Here is a 12,989-nt window from a genome sequence, read left to right on the forward strand (position 1 = left end):
TATTAACTATTGATAGGTTTGAAGGGTCATTGGGCATTGAGGAATAACTTCTTTTTTCATCAAGTCACTATAATGAAAGCAGTTCAAGTGTGATAGCAATAAAAGATTCTACCTTTTTTCAGTCTTCACCTAGTTTTGTTAATTATCAGAAAACCTGTCCTCATGCCAAATGAGGATTTACTCAATTGAAAAATAAAAACAAAGTATAAAAAAACTACACTAAAATTATATTTTTTTGAAAAAACAGTATTAAAAAGTTTTGATTTTGAAAAGCATGTGCAATGCTTTAAAATTAAATATATAACAGATTTTGCAACTTAATTCATAAAGGAAAATTTATTTTCTAATGCTTAACTATTTTATTATTTTACTCAGCTTACAATGTAATTTGATTGGTTGCTAAGAAAATGACACAAAATTATCTTGCCTTAGGATATCTATGATTTTTTTCCCCTAGCATTATATTTATTTTACAAGAGGAGAGACACCTTTATTCCGGGTGATATTTTTGGAGATTGCTTAGATCACCTGAACATGAGGTGATTTGTGATAAGCTGGCTTATTTCACATATTATCTGCAGAGCAGTGCTTCCTAACAATTTTTACATCATGATACATAAAGAAAATAATCTTTTCTGTAATTTCATTTGCATGTTGTAGAGGAGGGGAAAAGACACATGTGCTCAGTCCGTAAACTTGATCAATTCATTCCTCTATTTGAGAAATGTATATAGTTCAATCTGTAAAACAAATATATTTTCATTATAGAAAACCAGAATAAATATTATGTATATTATATATTAACAATAACTGATATTATTAGTAATACATATAGATAGAATAAAATTACTCATCACTCCACCAGCCAGAAATAACCACTCTTGCTATTTTGGGTTTATATAGCTAGTCTGTTCTTATGCATTCAGTAATGTGTCTTGAATTTCTACCGCGTAGTTCTGTATATGTATACTTTTTAAAAGACTGTTTTTTAGAGCAGTTTTAGGTTAACAGCAAAACTGAGAGGGAGATAACAGAGATTTCCCGTACACTCCCTCTCTCCCGCCCCCAACAGTATGTGTAGCCACCCCAACTATCAACATCACTCGTCACAATGGTACACTTTTTTTTTTTTTTACCGTTTAAAAAAAAAAGTAGGATGAACCTACTTTGACACATCGTAATCCCGCAAAGTTCATGGTTTACCTTAGGGTACACTCTTGCTATTGTATAATCTATGGGTTTGGACAAATGTATAATGACATGTACCCATCATTAATGGTATCATACAGAGTATTTTCACTGCCCCCCAAATTATCTGTGCTCTGCCTTTTCATCCATCCCCCTTCCACCCCAGACCCCAGCTACACCAGATCTTTGCACTGTCTCTACAGTTTTGCCTTTTCCAGAATGTCATATAGTTGGAATCATACAATGTGTGGCCTTTTCAGATTGGCTTCTTTCACTTAGTAATATGCATTTAAGTTTTTTCCATGTCTTTTCATTGTTTAATATCTTACTGCATTTTAGTGCTGAATAGTATTTCATTGTATAGATGTACCACAGTTTGTTCATTCACCTGCTGAAGGACATCTTGATTGCTCCCAAGTTTTTATGAATTATGAGTAAAGCTGCTCTAAATATCTATGTGTAGATTCTTGTGTAGACATAAGTTTTCAGCTCATTTGGATAAATACCAAGCAATGCATTTGTTGGATTGAATGTTAAGAGTATGTTTAGTTTTGTCAGAAACCACCAAACTGTCTTCCAAAATAGCTGTACCATTTGTATTTCCACCAGTAATTGATGAGAGTTCTTGTTGCTCCACATCCTTGGTAACATTCGGTCCAGATTTTGGCCAATCTGATAGGTGTGTAGTACTATTTCATTGTTGTTTTAATTTGCATTTCCCTGATAACATACAATGTGGAGCGTCTTTTCATATGCCTGTTTGCTACCTGTATATCTTCTTTGGTGAGGTATTTGTTAAGACCTTTGGCTGACTTTTAAAATGATTTGGTCATTTTCTTATTGTTGAGTTTGAGTTCTTTATAAATGTTGGAAAACAGTCCTTTACTAAAAGTGTCTTTTGCATATATTTTCTCCCAATCTATGGCTTATCTTCTAATTCTCTAGATATTATCTTTTGCATACATAAGTTTTTGATTTTAATGAAGTCCAGCTTATCAATTATTTCTTTCATGGATCATTACTTTGGTGTTGTGTCTAATAATCTGTCATCATACCCAAGGTCATATATGTTTTTCCCTTACGTTATCTTCTAGGAGTTTTATAGTTTCGTATTATACATTTAGGACTATGATCCATTTTCAGTTAATTTTTGTGATGGTTGTAAGGTTTTGTGGTGGTTGTAAGGTATCTAGATGCATTTTTTGCATGTGAATGTTTAGTTGTTCCACCATTTGTTGAAGAGACTGTTTTTGCCCCATTGTATTGTTTTTGCTCCTTGGTCAAAGATTAATTAACTATGTTTATGTGATTCTATTTCTTGGCTCTTACTCTCTTCCATTGACCTATTTGATTATTCTTTTGCCAAGACCTCACTATCGTGATTACTGTAGCTTTATAGTAGGTATTAAAATAGGGTAGTGTCGGTCCTCAAACTTAGTTCTTCACCTTCAATATTAAGCTGCCTACTCTGGGTCTCTTGCCTCTCAATATAAACTATAGAATCAGTTTGTCCATATCTGTAAAGTAACTTGCTGAGATTTTGATTGTGATTGCATTGAATCTATAGCTCAAGTTGGGAAGAACAGACTTCCTGACACTATTGAGTTTTTCTATCCATGAACATAGAATATCTTTCCATTTATTTAGTTCTTATTTGATTTTGTTTATCAGAGTTTTGTGGTTTTCATCATATAGATATTGTACATATTTTGTTAGATTTATACCTAAGTATTTCATTTTGAGGGGGTACTATTGTAAATGGTATTCCATTTTTAATTTCCAATTCCATGTATTTATTGTTAGTATATAGGAAAGCAGTTGCCTTTTGTATATTCACCTTATATCCTGCAATTTAGCTACAGTCACTTCCAGGAATTTCTTTGTTGATGCCTTTGGATTTACTAGACAATCACGTCATCCCAACAAAGTCAGGTTTATTTCTTTCTCCACTATGTGTAACTTTTCTTTTTCTTGCCTTAATTGCATTAATAAGGACTTCCAGTGTGATAATGAAAAGGAATGGTAAGAGTTACATCCTCACCTTGAACATGATCCTAGTGGGAAAGCTTTAAGTTTTTCACATTAAGAATGATGTTAGCTGAAGGGTTTTGGTAGATAGTGTTTATCAAGCTGAGAAAATTCCCCTTTATTCCTCGTTTACTAAGAGTTTTTATTATGACTTTGTGTTGGATTTTGTCAAATGCTTTTTCTGCATCTATTGATATGATGATATTATTGTTTTTATTCTTTTTTGGCTTTGATTTGCTAATATTTTGTGAGGATTTTTGCATCTATTTTTATGAGTGATATTGTTCTGTAGTTTTCTTGTAATGTCTTTGTCTGGATTTGGTATTAGGGTAATGCTGGCCTCATAGAATGAGTTAGGAAATATTCCCTCTGCTTCTATCCTCTGAAAGAGATGATAGAGAATTGGTATAATTTCTTCCTTAAATGTTTGGTATAATTCACCAGTGAACCCATCTGAGTCTGGTGCTTTCTATTTTGGAAGGTTATTAATTCTTGATTCAATCTTTAATAGAAATAGGCTTTAGGCCTATTCATATTGTCTATTTCTTCCTGTGTGAGTTTTGGCAGATTGTGTCTTTCAAGGAATTGGTCCATTTTATTTAGGTTATCAAATTTGTGGCATTGGCTTGTTCACAGTATTCCTTTATTATCCATTTAACATCCATGGGATCTAGATCTCTAGAGTGATGTCCCCCTCTTTCATTTTTCATGTTATTAATTTGTGTCTTCTTCTTGTTCACATGCTCGCTTGCTCTCTGTCTCTCTCCCTCTCTCTCTCTCTTCCCCTTCTGTTAGCTTGGCTAGAGGCTTATGAATTTTACTGATCATTTTGGAGAACCAACTTTTGGTTTCATTGTTTTTTTTTCTTTTTTCTCCAATTTTCAATTTCATTGATTTCTGTTCTAATTCTTATTTCTTTTCTTCTGCTTACTTTGAATTTAATTGGCTCTTCATTTTTAGTTACCTAAGGTGGAAACTTAAATTTGGTTTTAGATCTTGCTTCTTTTCTAATACATGTACTCAATGCTAACAATTTCCCTCTAAGCACTGCTTTTGCTGCATCTCACACATTTTGCTGTTATATTTTTATTTTCATTCAGTTCAAAATATTTTTTTAATTTCTTTTGAGATTTCTTCTTTGACCCATGTATTATTTAGAAGTATGTTGTTTAATCTCCATATATTTGGGGATTTCTCAGTTATCTTTCTGTTACTGATTTCTAGTTTAATTTTATTGTGGTCTGAGAGCAGACATTGTTCAATTTCTATTCTTTTAAATTTGTTAAGGTGTGTTTTATGGCTCAGAATGAGTTCTATCTTAGTGAATATTCCATGTGAGCTTGCAAAAAAATGTATATTCTGTTTCTGTTGGATGAAGCAGTCTATAAATGTCAATTATATGCAGTTTATTAATGGTGTTGTTGAGTTCAATTACATCCTTACTGATTTTCTGCCTGCTGTTTCTGTCCATTTCTGAGACAGAGGTGTTGAGGTTTCTAACTGTAATAGTGGATTCATCTGTTTCTTTTTGAAGTTCTATTAGTTTTTGCATCGCATGGTTTCACACTCTGTTGCTAGGTGTACGCACATTAAGAATTGTCATGTCTTCTTGAAGAATTCACCCCTTTATCATTATGTAATGTCCTTCTTTATCCCTGATAACTTTTCTTACTTTAAAGTCTGCTCTGTCTGAAATTAATATAGCTACTGTTGCTTTCCTTTGTTTAGTATTAGCATGGTGTATTTTTCCATCCATTTACTTTTAATCATTATATGTTTCTATATTTAAAGTGGGTTTCTTGTAAACAACATAGGTGGGTCTTGTTATTTGATCCACTGTGATAATCTGTTTTTTAATTGGTGCATTTAGACCTTGGCATTCAAAATGATTACTGATATAGTTGGATGAATATCTACCATATTCATTACTGTTTTGTTTTGCTCCCCTTGTTCTTTATTCCTATTTTTGTCTTCTACTCTTTTTCTGCCATTTGTGATTTTAATTGAGCATTTTATATGATTCCATTTTTCTACTTTTTTAGCATAGAAGTTATACTTAAAAAATAATTTTTTTTAGGGTTTATCCTAGAGTTTGCAATATGCATTTACAGCTAATTCAAGTCTACTTTCAAATAACACTGTATCACTTCATAGGTAGTATTATTACCTTATAATAATAAAATGATCATAATTCTTCCTTTCTATACTTTATATCATTGCTTTCATTTATTTTATTTATAAACATACACAAGCATATATAGGTAAATATTTATATAAGATATGTACATAAGCATACATTATTGGCTATATTGTTGCTATTATTATCTTGAACAAACTGTTATCTTCTAGATCAATCACAAATAAGAAAAATATTTATTTTACCTTCAGTTATTCCTTCTTCGATGCTCTCCCTTCATTATGCAGATCTGAATTTCTGATCTATATTATTTTTCTTCTCACTAAAGAACTTCTTTTTTCTTTCAGGCAGGTCCACTGATAATAAATTATCTCAATATTTGTTTGAGAAAATCTCTATTTTTCCTTCAGCTTTAAAAGATAATTTCACAGAGTACAGAATTCTGGGTGGGTGGTTTATTTCTCTTATACTTTTAAGTATTTCACTCCACTCTCTTGCTTGCATGGTTTCTGAGGATAAGTCAGATATAATTCTTATCTTTGTTCCTATATAGGTAAGGATTTTTTTCCTCTAGCTTTTTCTCAAATTTTGTTTGTTTTTGATTTTCTGCAGTTTGAAGATGATATCCCTAGGTATATCCCATTTTGGGGGGGGGGGAATTTTCCTAGTTGGTGTTCTCTGAACTTCCTGGATCTGTGATTTAGTGTCTGACATTAATTTGGGGAAATTCTCAGTCATTATTTTTTGAAATATTTCTTCTGTTCCTTTCTCTCTTTCTTCTACTTCTGGTATTCCCATTATGTATATGTTACACTTTTCATAGTTGTCCCACAGTCCTCGGATATTCTGTCAATTTTTTTCTTTAGTCTTTGTTCTCTTTGCTCTTCAGTTTTCCAGGATTCTATTGATATATCCTCTAGCTCAGAGATTCTTTCCTCAGTCATGTCCAGTCTTTACTAATAAATCCATCAAAGACATTCTCTGTTTCTGTTACAGTGTTTTTAATCTCTAGCACTTTCTTATGGCTCTTAGGATTTCCATCTCTGTGCTTACATTGCCTATCTGTTCTTGCATTCTGTCTAATTTTTTATTATTATTATTTTTTATTATTATTTTTTGCGGGCCTCTCACTGTTGTGGCCTCTCCCATTGCGGAGCACAGGCTCCAGACACGCAGGCTCAGCGGCCATGGCTCACGGGCCCAGCCGCTCCGCGGCCTATGGGATCTTCCCGGACCGGGGCACGAACCCGCGTCCCCTGCATCGGCAGGCGGACTCTCAACCACTGCGCCACCAGGGAAGCCCTAATTTTTTTTTTTTTAAACATCTTTATTGGAGTATAATCGCTTTACAATGATATGTTAGTTTCTGCTGTATAACAAAGTGAATAAGCTATACATAAACATATATCCCCATATCTCCTCCCTCTTGCATCTCCCTCCCACCCTCCCTATCCCACCCCTCTAGGTGGACACAAAGCACTGAGCTGATCTCCCTGTGCCATGCGGCTGCTTCCCACTAGCTATCTATTTTACATTTGGTAGTGTATATATGTCCATGCCACATTATAGCCCTTAGCATTCTAATCAGAGTTGTTTTAAATTCCCAGTCTGATAGTTCCAACATCCCTGCCATGTCTGATTCTAGTGCTTTCTCTGGTCTCTTCAATTTGTGTTTTCTACCTTTTGGTATGCCTTGTAATTTTTCTTGATGACTATACATAATATACTCTATAAAAAGAACTGCTGTAAATAAGCCTTTAATAATGTGGTGGTGAGGTGTGGTGGAGAGGAGGCTTTCTAGAGTTCTGTGATTAGGTTTCAGTCCTTTAGTGAGCCTATGCCTCTGGACTGTGGACCTCACAAGAGTTTCTCAGGTTTTTTTCTCCCCTTTAGGTGAGAGAGGATTATTCCAGTGGGCTGCAGTTGGGTATTTCTCTTCCTCTGGTCGATTAGAATGTGGTAATACCCCAGCAGATTTGGCTCTGATTAACTAGTTTCCACCCAGGGCAGGCCTTGTTAAGAAGAACAGAGTGTGCTGGAGTATTTAAAGATGTTTTCGGTTCCATTGAAGCAGGAGGGCATGTTCCCCAGTATTTGCTGTGGGAATCTTATCAAGCTCCTAGAGGTAAATTTCAAAATATTGTGTTCCCCCCACCTTTTGGCTGAATTCCCCTGGAGTTTTTAACTCTTAGACTTGTCCTCATTGAGAGTCCAGCAATTTGTCAATTACGGTTCAGGTTTCTCTACCCTGGCACTGGCTGCTGGGGCCGTTTCCACTCCTGAGTTTCTGCTCTGGTAAGCTGAGACTCTCTATCCACCTGCCTGTCTCTCCAGCCTTGGGGGCAGCAGTTTGTGCTGTGTCCACGCCTCTCTTAAGAATCAAAGAAAAGTTGTTGATTTTTTTAGTCTGTTCAACTTTTTGTTTGTTAGGTTGGAGTGGCAACTTCCAAAGCTCCTTAAATATGGAACCTGCAGGAAGTCCTATACTTCTTATTTTACTAAAATGGGAACCTACAAAATTGACAATTTTGTAACTTGATTTTTTTCACTTATATCATAAACTTGTTCCTTGTTGTTAAATATTCTTTGATGGAATTTTAATTAGTGACAGTATCGTTTATCACATTACACATTTTTCATCTGGCCCCTTATTGCTTCAACTGCTCCCAGTTTTCTGCATTATAAACAGTGCTTCTGTGAACATTCATAGAGGTAAATCTTTTGTACATCCATGATTATGTCCTCAGGGTAAAGAAAATAGCTCTTCTTAACCTAATACCACAGATGAATTAGCAGAAAACATCCTAGATACTGCTGCAGTGGAACAACTTACGCCTTTTAAGATATATAAAATGAAATCAGTTTCCTTGTTCTTTCTTCAGTTCACAAAGTGATTGAGCCAGTTCTATACAACCTTTCACTAATTTGGTGTGTGTGTGTGTGTGTGTGTGTGTGTGTGTGTGTGTGTGTGTGTGTGTGTGTATGAGAGAGAAAGAGAGAGTGAGAGAGAGAGAGAATGAGACTGCTTATGGAAGTGTTTAAAATTGTTAGAGAAATAAAGGCTGTTTCTCATTTCATTTCAAGCAAGACTAGTACTGGGAGAATCTGGAAATCCCAGGTGCTTTTTTTTTGCATTAAATGATTTGAGGAAGGGTTCCTGGAAGTAGGGCTTTGCTATAGTTTGCTTGCTGTCAAAAAGCACATGTAATTTTATGGTTTCGTGTATTAACAACTAATTGAGAAGCAGGGTAACCAGCTATACCAGTATACTTGAAACTGAGGGGGTTTCTGGGACACAGCGTTTTCAGTGCCCAAACCAAAAATATCCCAAGCAGACTGGGAGGAGCTGGTTACCCTACCTGGAAGGCAAGAGAAGTGAAAAGAGGCTGAGACTGGAATTGGTAAAGAAGCAACATCATTCACAGGAGCCAGGATTCAGGATGTTTGGTTATTTTGTGGTTTGGACAGCGTTCATGTTTTTGCCTGGATTCAGACATGATTACAAAGTGGTCTGATCTCTGACTTGAGCCATCATGGTGACAGGTGGCCTTGTCCGATGGGGATGTTCTGCAAAATTGGTTGATGTTCCGTAGGAGAACAGGAGGCCACCTTCTAGCAACACCAAGGCCTTCACACGGTATCAGGCCAGTATCTAGCTGTCAGGAGCTGTCTTCCTTTTCTCCAATTCCCTTCTTTGAGGATTTGAGAGATACATTTGAGGTTGGCCTAAGTTGACAGTTGTGAGAGTCTCTAGTGGTGAGAGCCTTGGTTCCAGTCATATTGGTTCTGTGCCCTAATAAAATGCTCTGGGCTTTGAAACATTGAGTAATAAAAGTATTATCCATCTCTCTTAACACAACTCTTCTTCAATAGAGAAAAGTGTCTTAATGATTGAGACGATGCTAAGTTAATAACTGTTAAATGTTTTAAAAATCAAATACTTTTTTCCCTTCTTTGAGATTCAAAATTCACATTAGCATATTTTAGTGTTCTTAGTAATACTGCCATAAAGAAACCCAACTTATTTAATTCAGGACACTTTTTTCACAGAACACATTAACATTTTGATGAACACTAATATTTCACTATTAAACTAGTGTTTCATAGAAATACTAGTTTATTTAGTGATTGTCTCCTAGTTATGCTTTTTGTTTTTAAAATTAGAAATATATGTGAAGGGTAAATAATTGTTCTGATTTAAAATGAATAAATTTTCTTAATTATAGGCATTGAAAAGAAATAGCTTCATGTTTTTCAGATTTATTGTTTTAATATTAAGAGACAATATTAAATGGTGGTTGGATTTTTTTGGGGAAAATACTTAACTAGTGGATGAAAATATTATGTATTTGATTTAGTTTAGTAGCTTACGGTTATAATACTAGTTAACTTATGAAGCATTATTTTAATTATTAACATTGGTTCATTTACTTTAGCTGTCTTAAACTCAGTTTGGTTGTCCCACATATTAATTGTTTAGCAATTATAAATAAATCAGTTGTTTAACAATTAGTTTTTATAGCAATGGAGGAAATAATATGGCCTTAGCTATATTGTAATCTACATTCATGAACTTTCTTCTAGGTTCTGAGGACTACCTTGAGGTCATTATTCCAACAGACCTAAGAGTGGAACATTCTGGGCAAATAAGTGAGAGAAAGGAAATTGAAGAATTATCAGAAGCTTCAAGAAGCACCATATCACAGGCAGTGGTGCTTCCCGCTGAGATTCCATGTGAGGTCAGTAAAGACACCTTGTTATTTAAGTGACTGCATTATTTTAAGGGATACTGCATTTCACTAGAATGTAACTAACACTACAAGCTACAACATAGAGGCATTTTTGTCTACTCTGTTCATGGCAATGTCCTCAGAACCCAGAACAATATCTGGTAGTAGGCATTTGATACATATTTGTTGAATAATAAAGTATTGAAACATATATGAAAGCATCATTTTATTAAATGTTACTTGATGGTGTTACAAACAGATTTACAATTGCTATATATATCAAGCTATTTAAAAGAAAGTTGGATTCATATTAACCAGATCAAGGATTTTATTTTCATAAAAGGAATTACATTCTTGAATAGAATTTGAAAATACTTATTTTTTAATGGCCACTGATTTTTAAATTATAAAACATATATCAAAGGCCTACATTATGAAGTGGAACTATCAGAGAGCTAGAAGAGCTGGTCCTTTGGGGAATAAAAGTATAATGTTAGAGGGAGTGGATTTCTCAGGAGGTGACTATATGAACACATGTTGCCAACATTTCTTCCTTCTAAGTCTTCATTGGACTGAGCCACTAAAATAAGCCTACTGCTAGCGCTTGACCAAAACTTGGGCTTCGTGATCTCCAGACAATAAAAAGATGCTGGTCCTCAGTGTCTATGGTGTGCTTGACCAGGAAGAGCAAAAGATACAGGACGACCTTGAGAGCTGCATGAGAGGGTCCTTCAGGTGGACGCCAGTAGGTTAATGTGACAGGAGCTGCACTTGTCTGCTTACTGGGAGGCATATTTTGGAAGAGAATCCCCTGATCCTGATGATACCAGCAGCCCTGGGAGAAGCAGACCGTTCTGTGCAGTTTGGGAAAGCTTAATTCCCTCACCTCCAGACCCCATCCCCAAACAGGAGAATCGCCGTTTTATTATGTTATCGGTTCCAGAGGAACAAAAACTTCTTTGACACTCCCTTAAAGACCCCAGGAAATGAAACTGTACAGGTTTGAGGCAACTGAGATAGAGGATCAGGCAAAGAACAATTGCAACCTACTTGAGGAGGGGAGATCAGGCCAAACAAGCAGAACCAGTGGCTCCTATTGAGTCAGAAATAATGGAAGAGATGGAAATAAATAGAAGAGACTATAAAATGGAAATTAGAACTGTTCTCAAGTAGGGAAAGTCAAAGCAAAAAAAGAAAAAAAAACCCCTCTGGAACTAAAAATTGCTCACCAGGAATTATGCAATGAGTCTAAATAGCTGCTTTCAAAAATATCTGCAAGAGTAAAATTTGAACAGTATAAAACCTTTCCATTATTAAATTGCAGAGAAATCGAAATCCAAAACTTAAACCCCACTGCCCTCCAAGCAGAGATAGCTCACTCAGATGGCTGAGCAGGATGAAGATTCTTTCAGTAACAGAACTGTGGGCTTTTACTGACATGGATACAATTCTTTCAGACCCTCTGCAGTTAAATTATTTCAATTCCAAATCTCTCTTGGGTACCCCACTTTTTTTTTTTTTTTGTGGTACGCGGGCCTCTCACTGTTGTGGCCTCTCCCGTTGCGGAGCACAGGCTCCAGACGCGCAGGCTCAGCGGTCATGGCTCACGGGCCCAGCCTCTCCGCGGCATGTAGGATCTTCCTGGACCGGGGCACGAACCCGTGTCCCCTGCATCGGCAGGCAGACTCTCAACCAATGCGCCACCAGGGAAGCCTGGTACCCCACTTTTTAAACAGTTCTAAGAGTTGAAAGGTCATATAAGATTATTTTAGCATCAGACCTACACATTAAAAAATTTAAATAAACAAATCCCTGGACCAAAAGTAGTTATCCCAGTCAAAACCTTGTGTTCTCAGAACCTAGATCTTAGTATAGTCTGAATCCAAGTCCCAATTTCCAAGCACCACAGGAAAGATTATTTGTATCCAAATGAGTGAAAATCATGTTTCAGATTTGCCAGGATAACGTTCAGTCTATGCCAATTGTCTGAAGGCACAACCTGTGAACATTTCTGAGAAGTCTTTGAATTACTGGGTAAGTAGAGTCCGCTTAAGGATATGACCTTCTTTCTCTGGAAGTGATATTTTGAGACTTCCCTGCCATGGTATAAAAATCTAGAAATTTACAAGACTATCCTTGCCAGTCACCAGGTCATATTTGAGATGTGCCTCTTTCCCACCCAGTATCTTCAAAATCTATGGATTTCCCCTTATGGTTTTATGTTTCCAGCATGCTGGTGCTGAGTTGACTGGTTCAATCTAATGGCATCATCTCCATTCTCTCTGATGGCCAGAGAATTAGTTTTAGTCTCACCTGTTGCCTCTTGCTGCAGAACTGCTTGGGTCTGCGGACCTGCTCCTGGAGAAGAGCTCTCCCTGTTCCCTCCTCTGCTCTGGAGAAGCAGCATAAGTAGATAGTTTAACTGAGGCAACAGGTAAGGCTGCTGTTGCTTTTGACCCCAGGAGCCTGGCAGTATTGATCCCTCTGCTGAGTCATCTTTCCCAGCATTGTTCCTTTCCATGGATTTCGGATTTCCTGGACCTTGAAATTTTGTGCCCCTTCAAAAATAGCAGAAAAAAGGTTTTTTTCTTCAACAGTTTTTTTTCATGCACTAGTGAAGATGTGCCTGCAGTGTTCTGTTTATGTAAGTTATTCCCTATCCTTTTAAGAAATACCTAAATGAGTTTTAACAGTTTAATTCTGCTGCTTAATTTTGCCTCTTTTCTAGGATTAGCAATATTTGTTCTACTTTAGTATGTGTTAAGCTTTTTTTTTTTTTTTGGTTGGTGTGGGCCAGGATATTTGCTTTTCTAGCATATTCTTCCTGATTTTGTCTTGTATAGGGTAATTGATCACGAGAGGTATGAAATCAGTGAATTCTAAGCCTGCTAATAGTAAGCACATCC

The 12,989-nt window shown here is 36.0% G+C and overlaps 1 protein-coding gene across 1 annotated transcript in view; it reads left to right on the forward strand.

The window, feature by feature from the left end:
* The window catches only part of BANK1 (B cell scaffold protein with ankyrin repeats 1), a gene marked incomplete at its 5' end in the record, with an annotated part of 276,016 nt that overhangs the window by 36,960 nt on the left and 226,067 nt on the right, over positions 1-12,989 (forward strand). Inside the window, one exon of the mRNA XM_082653833.1 lies at positions 9,938-10,092. Coding sequence (XP_082509959.1) covers positions 9,938-10,092 — 155 coding nt within the window. The remainder of the gene's footprint in view (positions 1-9,937; positions 10,093-12,989) is intronic.

The sequence above is a fragment of the Grampus griseus genome (assembly GCF_964374135.1).
Source record: "Grampus griseus genome assembly, chromosome: 4".
Classification (NCBI taxonomy): domain Eukaryota; kingdom Metazoa; phylum Chordata; class Mammalia; order Artiodactyla; family Delphinidae; genus Grampus; species Grampus griseus.